The sequence below is a fragment of the Fimicolochytrium jonesii genome (genome assembly GCF_025526975.1).
Source record: "Fimicolochytrium jonesii strain JEL569 chromosome Unknown EV422scaffold_25, whole genome shotgun sequence".
NCBI lineage: Eukaryota > Fungi > Chytridiomycota > Chytridiomycetes > Spizellomycetales > Powellomycetaceae > Fimicolochytrium > Fimicolochytrium jonesii.
In genome coordinates this window covers 278,032-293,995 of record NW_026515692.1, presented here as the reverse complement: position 1 = coordinate 293,995, position 15,964 = coordinate 278,032, and the positions used below count along the sequence as shown (strand labels likewise).

The following is a 15,964-nucleotide window of genomic DNA, read 5'->3' as shown; positions in this document are numbered from 1 at the left end:
GCTGTATAGTGTTAACCGAGATACACAAAATTCATAGCATGTGCAAAACAACACTCCCACATTCCTTTCCAAATGTATCATTCCGGTCCACTCTCCGTGTTTCGTAGACATCCACCATTTCCATGCAAAAAAAGGGTATCAGCCCCCGCCACTTCCATCTCGCATCAGCCACCAAAACTTCCTACCACAACAAACCCTACCACGAAAAAAAAAAGAAAAAAACCTACACAAACTACAAAGCATCCAAACTAGAAACCACCAAAATCCCCACCATGAACACCGCATACATCGCAATACACCCCATCCCGAACGTGCGGCTCGCCGCGAAATCGTTGGTGGAGATGTACAGGAGGGAGATGCACAATCCGAGCATCAGGGCGCCTATTGGACCGTAAGAAGCGCCGGTTTAGAGGAGAAAAGTGGGGGCTTTGAAATGGATAGGGGATGTGGGGAACGCACCTCCACAAGCGTAGATAGGCACCAAAGACTGGGTGAGTTCGTACGCGACGCCTTCTTTTGCGGTTATGTAGGTTGAGGTGACGCCTATGCCTAGGACAAGGTCTGAACGGTGGGTGGGGGTGGGTGATTAGGCTAACGTTGCAGGTGATTGGTAGAGCGTGGTGGGGGACGTACTTAGCATAGGACTCCCGAAACACGCGCCGACGGCCATGGCGGGGTAGCCCATGCGTGCGATGCTTAGGTTTGTTATCAGGTCTATGTGCCGTAAAGCGTGGGGGGTCAATTTTAGTTACACGAGGAAAGGTAAAAAGTGACTGTTTTACGTTACCTCCAACACTGTTCCCGATTGCAAACAACGTCATTCCCTGGCGAACGAAAGGAGAAACCGTTACTCAGTGCCGCTGCCAGTGATTCCAGCACTTGCATATCGTAGGCTTACCATGATAGTCTCACTGATCTTCAGCACAGTCGCCATGGTGCTAAGGATCACCACCGCTTCGCTCGCAATCACTGCATCGCGACTAACATCAGCCTCCCATCCCCCTTCTCACACATTAAACAAACGACTACCCTCAAAGCATACCATAGACCCAAACAACAGAGACACAAAACCCGACAATGGCAAGCATGCGTCCATAAGCGAGCACGTTTGTGTGCCGTGTTCCGAAATGCAGCGCGAGCGCAGCGATGAGGCCGAGGGGGATGCAGAGTGTCCAAATGGGGATGGTAGTATGCGATATCGACGATGTGGCGGCTGTGTGAGAATGGAATGAATTCATCGTTTTGGTGTGGTGTTGTGTGAAAAATGACCGAGAGAAAACGACACACTTACATCCAGAAGCAACAACAACAAACATCGGCGCAAGCCCGACCTGCGCGATCGTCAACTCCCTATTCAGCTCCCTAAACGCCGGCACCCCATCTCCCTCCTCCCTCTCGCCATCTTTCGCATCTCCAGCCTCCTCGACCACAATCTCATCCAAACTATCCGCCCCCCTCCCCGCCTCCTCCTTCTTCTGTCGTCGGAGATAGAGTTCCATCTCCTCGGCATGCACGGCCGGCACGGTTGCCGAGAACGCGAAGAAGACGGGGGATAAAATGACCGATTGCACGCGGTCCAGTATTGAAAGACTTCCCCACTGCGGAATCACGGGGAAGAGCGTTTCGAGCAACGCGCGCCATTTACTCGTCGGCGGCGTCCATACAAAATCGCCCTCTTCTGACCCTGTTTCCGAAACTGCGGGGCTGTCGGTGAGGCGATCGGTGTACGTGGGCGATTCGGGGGTGGGTGTGGATGAAATCGGCCGTTTGGGTCGTGCTTCCGGCATGGATGCGACGTGTGGGGGTATACGCTGGTGGTGGTTATACCGCGTAAACGGGCTACTCGACTCCAAGCTCGCTGCAATTGCGCGGCCGCGGTTTGGCGAGATGTCAGTGCTTCGTCGCAACAATATCGGTCGTGTATCCGCTCTATGTTCCCGGCCTCCGAAACTGGTTGGGGGTGAGGAGGTGAGGGATCTGCTGAAGCGGACGGGGAGGGATTTGTTGTGGAAACTGAGGGGCAATTTTGGGGGCTTGAAGTGGGGGAGGAAGAAGTCGGTGTCGAACGGTTCGTCGCGGGGGAAGGGGGATTCCACCGGGGTGGAGTCGCCGAGGAGGGGGTCGGTTTCAAAGAAGGGCCGGTGGGAGTGGTGGGATATGGAGGAGTAGACTGAGGCTACATCTAGAGGAAGAGGGATCACGACGGTCAGCGAAATGTCGTCGTCTATCCTCCAATAGCATGCTTATACCATCGTCCACGTCCTCATCGTCCACAGCGACAGTGGCACTATCCGTCCTCCGCGCTTTATGCCGTCGATACAGGTACGCGCCAGCCACCACCACCGTCACGTAGATGAAGTAGTACGCGATCAGGTAGCATCCTTCCAGAAGGGTGATCTTCTTATCAGAGCATATTACTAGAACGAGAATCAATGCACCGATGAACGCTATCAAGTCCTGCAAAGGGGTGTTAGACTACGAGTTCAATCGGAGCGGATGCATATCTCCTCACGCAACCCACCCGAAGAAATGGCCGCCTATGCTGTCGTGATGTTGATTGAACTCGTGAGAAGCCTGCCACTTGATAACATGACACACACACAAAACGCACCGTGGCAGCTTGAACGGGTGAACGATCGCAATCGACCCCACAACGACGAAAGTGACGAACATGGCAGCTCCTAGAAGTTCGCCGATGGCTACGCCCTCTTTACCGGATGTCATGGCGGAGAAGGTAGAGACTAGGTCGGGGGATCCATTTCCTATGGTTTGACGGTGGGATTGTTAGGGGTGCGTGGGCGGTATTGAAACATCTGACGAGACGTACCGAGTGCTGCGAGTGTGACGCCGGCGACGGATTCAGACATTTGCAGCCACTGGGAGATGTTTGCCAGATTGGGACCTGTGTATGCGCCTGTCAGCCTTCTGATGCCTCCCGGCGTACTCAGATGTGCCAACTCCCATCGATCCCCGATACAAATCGAAACGTACATAGAAAGTCTCCCGCAGCCATCCCTAGCATCAAAAATGCGTAAATCATAGCCGAAAACTAGATTTAATGCCATCATTAGTTCATAGAGACCACCGCCGGCCAAATCAGCAAAACAGCCATATACCAAGATAATAATCCCCAAAACCCTATGTTCACCCAGCCGGCAATAGTACATAATGAAGTAATTGAACACTCCATCGGATGGAGTGCAGTTGGCCTCAGCGAAGGCACACTGGTTGTCGGGAATGCTTCCGATGTGCTTGCATTCCGTCTGGTTCGGGCGAGTGTTAGCTTGGAACACCATCCTTCCTTCATACAGCCCAAGCACGCTACCTGTGACTCCAGATGGTATGCTCGTCGACTGAGGAAGCGGCCGCCATTTGAACCTTTAGGACCAAACCAGGCTAGCGAGAGCGATGTAATGAGGACGGCTAGGAGGATGAGGGAGGTGAGAACCTTGGCATTCTGCATTGCTTTCCTGTGTGTTAGAGGGACGCTTGGAGGCCGCGTAAGAAGCGCCGTGAGGGAGGACATTGCGTCCGCTGTTGGACGGGAAGTCTCTTGCAAGCCCCTCAGATGGGATACAGTAACTCTGTTGGATATAGGGTATCACTCCACCGAGTCCTCTCACCCCACTCTTGCTTGAGTGACTTTTCGAGGTGTTTTTAAGGTTGGACGCAGGCGAGACGTCACACGGCGTCACAACGGCAATTGACGGTCGCTGTCAGTTTTAACAAAGAGGCGGACTGGCAGGCAGGAGTCTCACCACGAGTCTCATCTTCAGGAGTCAGTCAGCAATTCTGCTCTGGACGAGCAACGTAGTCCTCTAGGGTGTAGTATAGACGAGGAGGAGGTTGCTTAGGAACCTCCGAACGGAGTCCATTCGAGAAACCCATAAATGTAGGAAAATGCTAAAACGACCCCGGGTGTAGCCAGTTTAGAACGACGCCTTCTGATCTCGCCGGCATCCAAAACGCTGCGTGGAAGTCCCCTAACAGTGCTGACCTCACATCGCCGTCGCCAGCGAGATCCTTATACTGTATATTTTGGACAGTAGCATAGGGGAACACAGTTTTTGGGCCAAATAAGAGCAACGACCCATGTGTGGAAAGCAAACAGTCTTGGAGCCCGTTGTTGTTGAGTTTGCGCGGGGTTCGGAGTGGGTCATCACCGTGCGCTCCTTGGGGATGGCTAGAAGTGGGTAAACTCGTGCTAAATGTGAGTGACTTGGGTTAGGGTTGGTTAGAGTAGGAGACTCACCGAAGGCAAAGGGGTTAGGGTTAGGGTTAGGGTTAGGGTTGTCTTGCGCGAAAAAAAGCCCTTGTTTTTCCACCTCCGACGGCCCTTTTCGGCAGTGAAAGCTCATTCACTTTCCGACGACTTTCAGCAACCGCCGTACTGTACAACAACACCCGCAACAATGGCCACAGTCAAAGAGCTCGCCCTGCCCCTCTCCATAATAGCAGTCCTCCTATTTGGGATACTCGCCCTCGTTATTGCGAGGAGGAAACAGAGGTTCCAGGAGGATAGACAGGACTCGACAGAGTTCTTTTTGACGGCGAAAAGGAGCATTCCCACTTTTCAAATCGCTTGGAGTTTCTTTGCGGGGGCCACGGGTTCTTGGTGGGTGTTGGAGTCGGAGCGTCCGAGCGATAGCGATGAGAAGGCGAGCGCCAGCGGGCCCCAAATGGGCCCTAGGCGCAGGAATGCTTGAGGCGCAAGCCATGCGAGCCGCGAGCGAAGCGAGCGATCGTTGTTGTGGTGCAACGAGGCGGTCTCCCAGATCGAACGCCTTCTGGTTTGCGTGGGAGCGCGAGCGGGAGCGAGCGCCACCATCGCAAACGCCTTTGCGAGCAACAGCGTGCACGAGCGGAGCGAGTTCCGTGCGCCAAAGGCGCAATACCCCTGGCCACGGTACTTAGCGAGCGCCCGCGAGCGTCAGATCTTTGTGAGCGAAGCGAGCTTAGCACACGCATCAGGGTATCGTTCAACTTTCAACGTCGACCGATGGGATCTCGAACTTACTATCCCACTCTTTCGTCGCAAAACAGGGTCGTATTCTCACTGCCAGCGTACGCGGTTACTGGCTATGGCTACATCGGCATGATGTGGTACGCCTTTTTCACGGGCTTGCCATTGATTGTGATTGCATATGTGGGAGACGCCATCAGGAACAAGTACCCACACATCATGTCGTGGGGTGATTTCGCGCGCTTCCGTTACGGAGTTGTCGTCCAGATCTACATGACGTTGATCGTTTTGTTGAACATGGGCATCAGTGAGTGCCGCAAATTCGTTCAGTGAAGAATGTTCGGCGGTTGACTTTTCCGCCTCCACAGACCTGACGGCCGAATACACCGCCATCGGCTCTCTCTTCTCCAGCATCGTCGGCGTCAACAAACTGATCCCTATCCTCATCGTCGGCGCAGTGACCATGACTTACACCGCAGTCGGTGGTCTCTACGTCTCCGTCATCACTGACCAGTACCAAGGCATGTTTACTCTCCTCCTCGTAGTCATCACCGCAATCTACATGGCCGCAACAGTCCACATGCCCAACCCTTCCCCACCCATGACGGACGACCTCGCCCCCAACGAGGCAGGCTGGACCTCCATCGTCACCATGGGCGTCTCCATGACCGCGGCCACCTTCTTTTCCGACGCCGTCTGGCAACGCGTCTGGGCCTCCGTCGACACTCGCTCCCTTCGCCGCGGCGCAACAGTCGGCGCCCTCATCGCCACCTTCGTCGCCTTCTTCTTCGGCTTTGGCGGCGTCCTCGCCGAATGGCTCGGCTACTACAACGCCGCCCCGGAGGATATAAACACCTGCACCAACTGCGACCCCAACCTCGCCTTCTTCTACCTCCTCACAAAGGGCAACACATCCACAGACGTCTGGATCATCGTCCTGGTCGTCATCCTCGCCGCGGTAATGAACGAATCCGCCGTCGACGCCTTCCAGGGCGCACTCACCGACACCGTCGTCGCCCTCGCCTCCACGACGCACACCCACAAGAGATTCGGCTACGACCATTTCCCGCTCACCGCCGCCCGCCTCCTGGTCGTCGTCATCAACGTCCCCATCGTTATCGTCGCATTGCAGGGTTACAACATCAATTCGTTGTACCTCATCACCAACATGGTCACGGCCTCTGCGGTGCTCCCGATGCTCCTGGGTCTCGTGCGCCGGCTGGAACCGTACATCCACGGCCGCCAGGTCCTCTTTGCCTGCCTGTTCTCCCTGCTCTCCATCGCAACCCAGGGCGCGATCGTATCCGACGGTGATTTTGGCGCAGGGATCAGACGCAACTTTTGGGAGGTGTATGATTGGGTGGCGTTTGTGGTTGCGGTTGTGGCGAGTGTGGTTGGGTTGTTTTTGGCGGCGGCGGCTGAGGTGGGGCTTAGGAAGGTGCTTGGGCGGCCGGTGAAGGTTGTGAGACGGCCTGCGACGTTGGGGGAGGGGGATGTGAAGGGGCAGTTGCATGAGGACTTTAGTGCTGCTACTCTTTAAATGCTCTCACTTCTTTTGAGAAGAGCATCCAATCTGCTATTTGCCCGGCGTGTATTTATTTACCCCTCGCATTCGGACATTTCCATCCTGGACATACTATTCCCTCCCCTCCTTGTATCTCCATCTCCCCAGTTCGCTTAGTATTTATCCCCAGCATTGCATTAATGAGCGGACGTAACGCTAATCACACAGAACGTTTTCTCAATACACATTATGCCGAGTGGCCATCTTGTGAAACTGGGCGAATACGCGAATCATCATCCTTGTTAGCCACAATCTGAGCCACAATCAAACTGTAACATACACCAGAACTCTTTTTTGACACTTTTGATACCGTTGAGCGCACGTACAAAAAGCTGTTTCTCCTCGAGACTAAGTCAGTGTCGCGAGGCGCGCGCCAGCGCGTGTGGAACGGTCATCGACTTCAATCAGGAGGAGACGCAGCTTTTTGTCCCCTGACTGTTACATGGCAGGGGCCTCAACTCGTCCTCAATTCCCGTTCCCATTCCACCCCCGAACATAATCAACAATGTCATCAAACATCTTCACCCCCAGCAACCAGGTCCGCCTCTTCTTCAGCCCCACTCCCGTGCTGGTTTTTCCACTCCCCCCCGTCCCACTTACCCCATTCGTCTTCCATGTTAGATCCGGTTAACGAATGTATCCGTCGTCCGCCTGAAGAAGGGGGGGAAGCGGTTCGAGATTGCGTGTTATAAGAATAAAGTCACTGAGTGGCGGAATAACGTGTGAGTTTTCGGGAGGGGCGGTGGGTGGAGGGACGCAGTTGGGGTGGATGAAGCCATTAGTCGGACCTGAGTAGGGAGGGGGTGTATGCGAAATGGGTGGGACGGACCTCATTCCGATTCCGCATACTCAGTCTTTGAGCGAAAAGGATGGGGATACTGACAAAAGGGGGGCACTTTTTAGGGAAACGGATCTGGACAATGTACTGCAGACCCGGTCGGTGTTTGTGAACGTGTCTAAGGGGCAGACGGCCAAGCAGGAGGATTTGCAGGCGGCGTTCAAGACGGGGGATTTGGATAAGATCATCCTGGAGGTAATGTTGAGCAGTCGTACATGGGGTATCAATGCCCCCCAGCCACGCACGCTAAACCCCCCATACATTTCTTTTGCAGATCCTCCGCAAAGGCGAACAACAAGTCTCTGAAAAAGAGCGCACGCAATCCCTCACCAACCTCTCCCGCGACATCGCCACCACCGTCGCCGACAAATGCATCAACCCGTCCACCAACCGCCCTTACACGGTGACCATGATCGAGAAGGCCATGACCGAGATGCATTTCAGCGTCAATCCCAATCGGAGCGCAAAGCAGCAGGCGTTGGAGGTTATAAAACAGCTGCAGGAGAAGAAGGTCATCCCGATCGCTAGGGCGCAGATGCGGGTTAGGGTTGTCGTGGGTGGGAAGGAGGGGAAGAGGGTGAGGGAAAAGGTGGTCGGGTTTGTGAAGGTGGAGGATGAGGATTGGGGGGAGGATTATGAGATGGTAAGTGTCTTTTGCGAATCGTAACGACAGGTATTCCAAGACAGACCGCCAATCAATGTGATTCTTATTCCCTCCCCAAAGGTCTGTCTAATCGATCCAGGCCATTTTCGTACCATCACCGACGCCGTGGCGGGCGAGACTAAGGGACGCGGGCAGGTCGAGGTTCTGAATATCAAGGACACGGAGGATCGGGATGAGGCATTTTGAGTCATATATTGCATGCTCTCTCTGCTCTCCTACGCATTTTGGTTCTATTATATACATATTTCGGGCATTAGGGGACATGGCGGATGGCGAAGTGCAAGAAATGCCCGGTTTCGTTTTGCGAATCTTGCCATCGGAAGGGGAATACATCGCACTATTGCGTGGAAGATGTGGAGATGGAAGATGTGGGGATGGGATGCAGAGATGTCGGCGTAAGAGTTCGAAGCTTACTGAGCAGATCCGATTAACTCGTACGATCCCCCTGATTAGAATATGCACCTATCGCAACCATCGGACTACTGTATGTCATATTGTATACATAGACGATTCTGGTTTGATTCTCGATTATTTATGAAAGCTGCATTCTTTGATACGGCCTTCCTTCCTAGGAGTGAATGATGATAAGCAAATGAAACAAGGAGGAAGGGAGGGTGGTGACGCCGATCGCTTGCGAACACGCGGTGGTAGAAACTGAAAGTGATGATGGCCGTGGTCGACAGGATAGATCTACATGACGAAAACCTTCTTCTCCCCCGCAAATCCCTCACCCGCCTTCCCCACCGCCCCCAGCAACCTACTCTCCTCCTCCTTCCCCCCGCCTTTGGCAAACCCCACCTTCCCCCACCGCACCTCCCTCAACTGGCCCTTGGCAATCATGCCACACAAATCCACAGCATGCGCTCACGCAGGGAGGTGTCGCGCCGCGTGTTCCAGCGGGCCATCCAGAAGCCGTGACAGGAGAGGTTTTTGAAGATGAAGGGGGAGGTTGGGAAGGTGAGTAGGGTGCGGGACATGGCGCCATAGGTTACGAGGTGGGCATCGTGGCTTCCATCAAAAATCATGATCGGTGGGTAAGTCGGACACTTGGACCATGAATCAAACACCCATCTCTCACTGTCAATCAACAACTCTCCGATCACAACTCACCCCAGAAGCCTCACAAGGTTAGTAGCGCTGTGCCCGCCCACACAATTGAACGCCAGCTTGACGCTCCCCCCTCCGTTGTTGTAGTCCCCATCGGAAGCGGGAGGAGCGAGTGCTTTGATCTTTGCGGCCGTCTCGGGCATCCGCAGATCTTGTTCGGTGATGACCAGGTCGGCGCCCAGGGAGGTGAGGTGGGCGCGGAGGTCATCGATGTTGGGTCTAGTGAGGGGATAGTGTGAGTGATCTAGTGATTGTGAAGGGATGGGGTGGTGAACTTGCATCGAATAGATCTTTGCTCATACCTATCACGCACGACATTGACGGTTTTGAACCCCCACGCCTTCGCCAGCTGGATAACAGCCTGACCGAACCCCCGAGTTGGCGCCGTTCTGGATAACCACATTCCCCCGGCTTCAGGTCGACAAAATCTTTCAGCATTCTGTATGCTGAGACAGGGGTCAGTCTTCAGCGTGGCAAGTCGTCCTCTTTTGACAGCCCATATGGTCTTTTTCTCACCAGTGCACGGGTTGACGCTAATAGTAGCAGCTGCAATCTTCGACACGCCCTCCTTTGGCAACTTGATCAGCTCCACCTCCATAAAACGTGCATGCATTCTCCATGTTCTTACATCATATCTCAACCCTCAATAGACGGCTCACCACATCCGCAGGTCACAAAACGCAATGTACCAAATCCGCTGTCCTCAGGAATGACCCAATCGCCAACCTTCAAACCCTTAATATCGCTGCCGGCCGCGATGACTTCCGCAACCCCTTCGTTCCTGCCGATGGCGCCGAATGTGTCGTTGAAGGTTGGTTTGATGGGGTATGCGCCTGTGGGGAGATGCGATGTTATGGGAATATGTTCCAATGCGGTGATCTTCCATCCAATTCATCCACACGCATCAAGCAAGTATACTCTTGGACAGACAAACCCACCTTGGATCTGATTGATGTCCGCCGGATTGATAGGGCTCGCCAAGAAACGGACATGCACGGTTGAGGATGTGAGTGGTGGGAGCGGCACATGTACCAATCTAGGATTCACCCGTTGAACGGACAGTAAGGACAAATGAAGGATTTCCAGATCAAGCTCTTGTTCCTGCGTTGGGACTCGGGTGGTATCCCGCATCCTCCCTTCCCTTGCCTCTCCTCCAACCTGTCCCCGACACAAAACCACACACCTCAAGACATCAGTGGGGTTCCCAAACTGCTTATACATCAGTGCCGCATATGAGGTCGGAGCTACGCCTGCTCCTGCGCCAGCGTTCGTACTGTAAGCATGTGCTGAAGAGGGGATGGCGGCGGCGGGGATGGCGAGCGGGATGGCGAGGTTGGGGTGGGTGAGGTGACGCGCGAGGGCGTGGATGCGGAGCGTCGAGGGGAGGGTGCGGGCGGTGCGGGACATGGTTTACGAGTGGGTTTGCCAGTGCTTAGAAGTCCGTCTTTCTTTCAAAGGATGGAACACGCAGTCTTGCTTGTAATGGGACTGGTGGGGAGGGTAATGGGGCCTGATCATGCAACGATCGCAACGACCGGACTACTACTGTACTGTTGTATGCGCGAAATAATGACCTTCCGGGCGCGAATAAACAGCCTTCCGCGACGAAACTCAGGGGCCACCACATAAGTCCTGCCCATCTTCACGAATGCCACCATGTAGCGTCAAAAGAAGCTTGATGGAAACAATGGGCCCTTCCGAGAGGGCTGGAGATACAACCCGATCGTCTGTATGATGTATTGAGAAGTGAAGAAAACGTAGTCACTTGGTTACATGAAAATCGACGGCACTGCAAAAGCCGGCCGGCCCCCCGTCAACCATCCGTCCCCCACCCTGCTTCCCTCTCAGTGACCGACCGCTCCTCATCTTCGATCTTCATCGTATCCCCCCGCACGGTATTTGTCGGATGCGTGCCATTGCGTGTGGAGATGTGCATGGCGACTACTATAAGCTTCCGCGACGCAGATTATAGAGCTGTTGATATATCGATGGGTGGGACGGAGGGATTTGCTGTGACCGTGTACTGAAAGAGAATAGCTCATAAAGAGCATGGGCCACCCGGCGGTCATATCTACGTCCATGATTGTGATGCCGAAAGGGCGGATCAGAATCCCGTCCAGAATTCATCATCAAACAACTTTCGCATGACCCCCCAGTGTTTTTCGGCACTCTCGATTTGCAACGTCGCCAGGGGGTTGTGTTTGTCCGTGATGATCAGCCTCTCATCCAGGTTCCCCACCATTTCCTCAAACACTGGCGAGTCCGTCGCCCGACTAGCAGGGAACCTATCCACGAAATGTCTGTACATATGCGACGTATGTGGCAGCGTCGCCGTTTCCGGAATCGTGAATGTGATTGGGTGCGTAGACGCGTAGAACACCATGTTGTAAAGCGGCGACTCGGCAAGGTTCTCTAGCTTGTCTTCGGTGTAGATCTCGAGGTAGGGGAACACGTCCTTGAGGGTGCTCACGACCGATTTTGTGGCGATCGATTCCAAGGTGCCGACGAAATTGAGGGCGAGGACACCTTTGGGTTTGAGGACCCGTTTGACGCCTCTTATGGCTTCCACCGTGAAGAGCTTGCCTGGGACAACACCGCCGGTGAACACGTCGTGAATGACAAAGTCGTAGGTGTTGTCCGGTGCGTCGTCGATGAATGCTCTCCCATCCCCTATGTGCGTCGTGGCAGGTTCCGGGAGTGCAAAGTACGTTTTCGCGTATTCAACCACCAAGGGATCCAGCTCCACCAGATCTAACGACACTCGGGCATGTTCTAAGAGCGTCTTTGTGGACGCCCCTACGCCCAAACCAATCTGCAAAGCTTTGCGCGTCGTTGTCGCAGAGGCTCTGCCGCTCGTGATGTACTGCACAAAGTCTAGGAAGTAGAAGCTTCCGAATACCGAGTCAAAGTCGTATTCTGGGTAGCCACCGCCAATTAGCGAATGGTCGCATCGCATCAATCGCATGCCGCCGTGTTTGCTGTTGTCTTGAATGACGTACAGATATCCGGTAACGGACTCGTTCAGAGCGAGGAGCTCGTACTTGTTGTCCAACTTCACCGAAGCGCTGCACTGACGGGATTCCGGGAACAGGCTACCGAGGAAGACTGTTCCGGTTGACAGAACGATCAACGCCCCCATAGAAAATAGCCTATTTTTCGCTGCAGATGCCTGGGGCGTCTTGGCAAGAGCTTTGGCAGCTTTGGCAGCTTTGCCAGGCTTCTTGCCGTCATTCTTCGCGTCGGTGGTCGCAACAACGGCCGGGGACGTGCTCATCCCTGCCATCAACGCATCTACAGCGGTCTGAGACAGCCAAAAGAACGATAAAAATCTCAGAAATCCGCACGTGCTGCTGCCGCCTGTAAACTCGCCAATCTTGTCCACGATTGCATCCGCTCTCCGCAGACTGCTGATGAGGGCCGCGGACACTGCCGTCGCTTCCATGAAGGGATTAAGTGCTGGTGTAGCAAGCACTGCGACGGCCGACAAGAGGGCTATCGCCGCATACACCGGCGCCATGGTCAACAAAGGTCCCCATTCTGGGCCCCACTCTCTGCTATGCGAGAACAGTGTTCGCATCACCCCCGGCGCTGCTGTTAGGAGTAACGACACAAGCAGGGAAATCACAGTATGCGGTCGTGCTTTACTTTCAGCCGTCGCTCTGACGGACGTAAAAGCATATCCAAGAGCGGCACCCAGCACGACGGACCCCAAAGCCGCTTCGAAATGGTGCTGTTCCGAGAGGAATTGACCGTACACCGGGGCAACAAACTTTGGCCCGCCGGAGTAGAGGACGGGGATCGACAGCGCGGCTGAGAGTAGACCGAGCCGAAACGCCATCCTGGTGGTTGGTCGCTGTTGTATATATGGGATGCGAGATTGCGGTTTGCACGCAGTCCGAAGTCCAGCCACGCCTGTCGTCGACGATCGAAACCGAGAAGGCTGGCACGGGACAGACGGGCGGGCAGGGCAGTGGGCATAGATAACAGGTGAGTCATGGTGAGTCATGGACGCGGGGCTCCTCGGGCGGAGATGTGAATCGCATCCAACCGGCATCAACTGGCATCCTCCACCACCAAAGCATATACATACGTATATAAAAGGACAAACACTTCCCAACGAGGGAGGGGCCTTGTATATCCACAAGCTCATCAGCTGCATACGTCGCCGGCGCTAGTCCTCCACTCAACTTCCTTTTGACCAGCAACCAACAAAAAGTCGTCGCCATGTCTCTCTGGGGCGGTGAGTATCCGCGATAGGCGGCGAAAATTGACAGGACGGAAACTATAACTCCTCCCCCATTTCTCCAGGCCGCTTCTCGGAAAAGAATGACCCGCTTATGCACCAATTCAACCAATCCCTTGGCTTCGACCGCCGCATGTGGAAGGCCGATATCCAAGGGTCGCAGGTATACGCACAAGCCCTCCACCGCGCCGGCATCCTCACCTCCGAAGAGCAAACGCAGCTGGTGAACGGCCTTGAGGCCGTGGGAAAGGAGTGGGCAGCGGGCACGTTTGCGATACAGGAGGGAGATGAGGACATCCATACTGCGAATGAGCGTCGGTTGGGTGAGCTTGTCGGGCCCGTGGCTGGGAAGCTGCATACGGGACGGAGTCGGAACGACCAGGTCGCGACGGATATGAGGATATGGTTGCGGGATGAGGCGAATGCGCTGTTAGGGTTGCTGAAAGCGTTGATAGCGGTTGCAACGGAGCGGGCGGAGAAGGAAATTGATATTCTGATGCCGGGGTACACGCATTTGCAGGTGGGTCGGTCTGAGTCAGAACAAGGGCTGTGGACGTGTAGATCTCATGCAATGTTCAATAGAGGGCACAACCGATCCGATGGAGTCATTTCCTCCTCTCACACGCCTGGAGCTGGCACGCCGACGCCGAGCGACTAGAGCAGCTCATACATCGCATGAACGCACTGCCACTAGGAAGCGGTGCACTCGCCGGCAACCCTTTCAACGTAGATCGGGAATGGATGGCGCAACAGCTCGGTTTTCATTCTGCGACCCCCAACAGCTTGTACGGCGTCAGCGATCGTGATTTCGTGGCGGAATTCTTGTTCTGGGCTAGTCTCACGATGGTGCACCTAAGTCGGTGGGCAGAGGACTTGATTGTGTACTGCTCTGCTGAGTTTGGGTTTGTCGTGTTGGCGGATGCGTACAGGTATGTGCAAGAAGGCGCCAGGTGGCATTTGGGGCAAGTTTACTCAATGCTTTTTCGCTATTGACAGTACGGGAAGCAGTTTGATGCCGCAAAAAAAGAATCCCGACTCGTTAGAGCTCATTCGCGGAAAAGCAGGACGGGTGTTTGGAGGGGTGAGGAACCTATACTTTGGTCGTCTCAAGTCCAGCCGGCTCATGAGCGTTATCCTCATAGATGACTGGCTTTATGATGACCGTGAAAGGCCTGCCCAGCACCTACAACAAAGATCTACAGGAGGACAAGGAGCCTATGTTTGCCACTCTCGACACGCTCAGCGCATGTCTGCAGATTGCGGCGGGTACTTTGAGCACATTGAAGGTGATTGGGAAGGAGTACTGATTCACAGCTGCGTTGGTGAATTGCTGACATTGATTTGACAACCAGACAAAGCCCGAAAAGATGAAGGCAAGCTTAAGCATTGACATGCTTGCCACGGACGTGGCAGAGTACCTCGTACGAAAAGGGGTAAGCATGAGCAAATATCCCACAACCAAACTCCGATCCGCATCTAACCCGCAAATACCCTTCGAAAAACCCAAGGTACCCTTCCGCGAAACACACCACATTGCCGGCCGAGCCGTCCGCCTCGCCGAAGACCGGGGCGTAGACATGAGCGCTTTGGGCGTCGCCGACTTTAAGCAACTGCACCCCGCATTTGCGGAAGACGTGACGGACATCTGGGACTATGAAGTCAGCGTGAACCGCCGGTCTGCTAAGGGTGGGACGAGTCGTGTTACGGTGTTGGAGCAGATTGAGAGTTTGAAAGAGTGGTTGGGGAAACAGGGATGAGATTTGTGGATGGTCGAAATTTATCTTTACGGCGTACTCTTGAGTGGACCTGTGAATAGATATATCGTATGTGTTGCGGCGTATGAGATAAAATTGAGGCATTTGGCCCAGGTGGTAAGGACCTTATTCAATTACGTACAAACAGCATTTGGCCCAGGCGGTAAGGACCTTATTCAATTCCCTACGAGATCTCTATGTCTATGTATGATACATGTGAGTAAACAGACTTGGAGTCACATTTGCAGAACTACCATCCGACAACAAAAATGATCCCTTTCCAGACTCTCAAATCGTCAACATCACAGTGTTGCGACCCGCAATCGCAATAGCCCCAGACGTCTTCGGGGCAGTGGTAGAGTTCGCAAGCTTATCAGCCGGGCACGCATCCAACAGCGTCTTCACCTTCGCCACCTCTCCATCCACCGTCGGCTTCGCATACGCCGGCAACGAAGGGGTATCCACCGAAGCATCATACTGGGCCTTCGCACACGGCGTGCAAGCATCCACCGCCATCCCCTCTGCGCGGCGTCATGCTCATCCGCCGCACAGTACGTCGCCCCGTTCTTCACGCACGCCGTCTTCCGCAGGTAGTTCAGAATCGGCGAGATGTCCGCCGCACCCAGATGCTTCAACAACACCTGCGTGTCCGCGTCCGCCGCCGCCGCGCCCGTGATAGACGGGCTCAATAGCGGTTTCTGGTTCGCACAGGGTCCCGCGACGACGCTTCAATTCGAAAAGAACCTTGCTTTGGTCGCACGGCAAGGTTGACGCGCGAAGAGTCGTCGAGCGACGAGAACGGAGACATTTGGAGAACGCGTTCTCGGGCGT

The 15,964-nt window shown here is 54.5% G+C and overlaps 6 protein-coding genes across 6 annotated transcripts; 3 read left to right on the top strand and 3 right to left on the bottom strand.

Annotated features, from left to right (window-relative positions):
* Nucleotides 1-52: 52 nt before the first annotated feature.
* On the bottom strand, nt 53-3,956 carry EV422DRAFT_540178 (Sodium/calcium exchanger protein-domain-containing protein). Its single transcript, XM_053071126.1, has 14 exons — nt 3,326-3,956; nt 3,117-3,263; nt 2,992-3,049; nt 2,828-2,902; nt 2,612-2,762; nt 2,522-2,537; nt 2,250-2,457; nt 1,292-2,182; nt 1,043-1,213; nt 899-969; nt 788-824; nt 634-714; nt 460-561; nt 53-381 (listed from the first exon to the last, which is right to left on the bottom strand). Exons 1-14 carry the CDS (start codon nt 3,524-3,526, stop codon nt 233-235), a joined length of 2,358 nt encoding a protein of 785 aa, XP_052922815.1. The 5' UTR covers nt 3,527-3,956; the 3' UTR covers nt 53-232.
* A 351-nt stretch (nt 3,957-4,307) lies between these two features.
* On the top strand, nt 4,308-6,810 carry EV422DRAFT_540176 (uncharacterized protein). Its single transcript, XM_053071125.1, has 3 exons — nt 4,308-4,615; nt 5,044-5,270; nt 5,332-6,810. The coding sequence occupies exons 1-3, from the start codon at nt 4,413-4,415 to the stop codon at nt 6,501-6,503; spliced, it is 1,602 nt and encodes a 533-aa protein (XP_052922814.1). The 5' UTR covers nt 4,308-4,412; the 3' UTR covers nt 6,504-6,810.
* Nucleotides 6,811-6,845: 35 nt separating this feature from the next.
* On the top strand, nt 6,846-8,393 carry EV422DRAFT_540169 (ribosome maturation protein SBDS-like protein). Its single transcript, XM_053071124.1, has 5 exons — nt 6,846-7,065; nt 7,149-7,249; nt 7,431-7,560; nt 7,640-8,008; nt 8,090-8,393. Exons 1-5 carry the CDS (start codon nt 7,033-7,035, stop codon nt 8,213-8,215), a joined length of 759 nt encoding a protein of 252 aa, XP_052922813.1. The 5' UTR covers nt 6,846-7,032; the 3' UTR covers nt 8,216-8,393.
* Nucleotides 8,394-8,676: 283 nt separating this feature from the next.
* On the bottom strand, nt 8,677-10,357 carry EV422DRAFT_603614 (uncharacterized protein; the record flags this gene model as incomplete). Its single annotated transcript, XM_053073743.1, has 6 exons — nt 8,677-9,037; nt 9,140-9,355; nt 9,439-9,621; nt 9,789-9,969; nt 10,075-10,172; nt 10,320-10,357. 6 exons carry the CDS (start codon nt 10,355-10,357, stop codon nt 8,866-8,868), a joined length of 888 nt encoding a protein of 295 aa, XP_052922812.1. The 3' UTR covers nt 8,677-8,865.
* Nucleotides 10,358-10,758: 401 nt separating this feature from the next.
* Nucleotides 10,759-13,070, bottom strand: EV422DRAFT_540160 (uncharacterized protein). Its single transcript, XM_053071123.1, has one exon. It carries the CDS (start codon nt 12,972-12,974, stop codon nt 11,241-11,243), a length of 1,734 nt encoding a protein of 577 aa, XP_052922811.1. The 5' UTR covers nt 12,975-13,070; the 3' UTR covers nt 10,759-11,240.
* A 290-nt stretch (nt 13,071-13,360) lies between these two features.
* On the top strand, nt 13,361-15,414 carry EV422DRAFT_603604 (argininosuccinate lyase; the record flags this gene model as incomplete). Its single annotated transcript, XM_053073742.1, has 7 exons — nt 13,361-13,376; nt 13,445-13,899; nt 13,962-14,308; nt 14,376-14,460; nt 14,522-14,665; nt 14,732-14,812; nt 14,888-15,414. The coding sequence occupies 7 exons, from the start codon at nt 13,361-13,363 to the stop codon at nt 15,134-15,136; spliced, it is 1,377 nt and encodes a 458-aa protein (XP_052922810.1). The 3' UTR covers nt 15,137-15,414.
* Between the last annotated feature and the right edge of the window lie 550 nt (nt 15,415-15,964).

Coding starts and splice junctions, on each gene's coding strand:
- EV422DRAFT_540160 (XM_053071123.1), bottom strand. CDS start 12,974: ATGGCGTTTCGGCTCGGTCTACTCTCAGCCGCGCTGTCGATCCCCGTC.
- EV422DRAFT_540178 (XM_053071126.1), bottom strand. CDS start 3,526: ATGTCCTCCCTCACGGCGCTTCTTACGCGGCCTCCAAGCGTCCCTCTA. Junction 2,183..2,249: donor CGATGAGGACGTGGACGATG/GTATAAGCATGC, acceptor CTCTTCCTCTAG/ATGTAGCCTCAGTCTACTCC. Junction 382..459: donor GCCTATCTACGCTTGTGGAG/GTGCGTTCCCCA, acceptor ACGGTCCAATAG/GCGCCCTGATGCTCGGATTG.
- EV422DRAFT_540169 (XM_053071124.1), top strand. CDS start 7,033: ATGTCATCAAACATCTTCACCCCCAGCAACCAG. Junction 7,250..7,430: donor ACTGAGTGGCGGAATAACGT/GTGAGTTTTCGG, acceptor GGCACTTTTTAG/GGAAACGGATCTGGACAATG. Junction 8,009..8,089: donor GGGGGGAGGATTATGAGATG/GTAAGTGTCTTT, acceptor CCCTCCCCAAAG/GTCTGTCTAATCGATCCAGG.
- EV422DRAFT_540176 (XM_053071125.1), top strand. CDS start 4,413: ATGGCCACAGTCAAAGAGCTCGCCCTGCCCCTCTCCATAATAGCAGTC. Junction 4,616..5,043: donor GCGGGGGCCACGGGTTCTTG/GTGGGTGTTGGA, acceptor GTCGCAAAACAG/GGTCGTATTCTCACTGCCAG. Junction 5,271..5,331: donor TTTGTTGAACATGGGCATCA/GTGAGTGCCGCA, acceptor CCGCCTCCACAG/ACCTGACGGCCGAATACACC.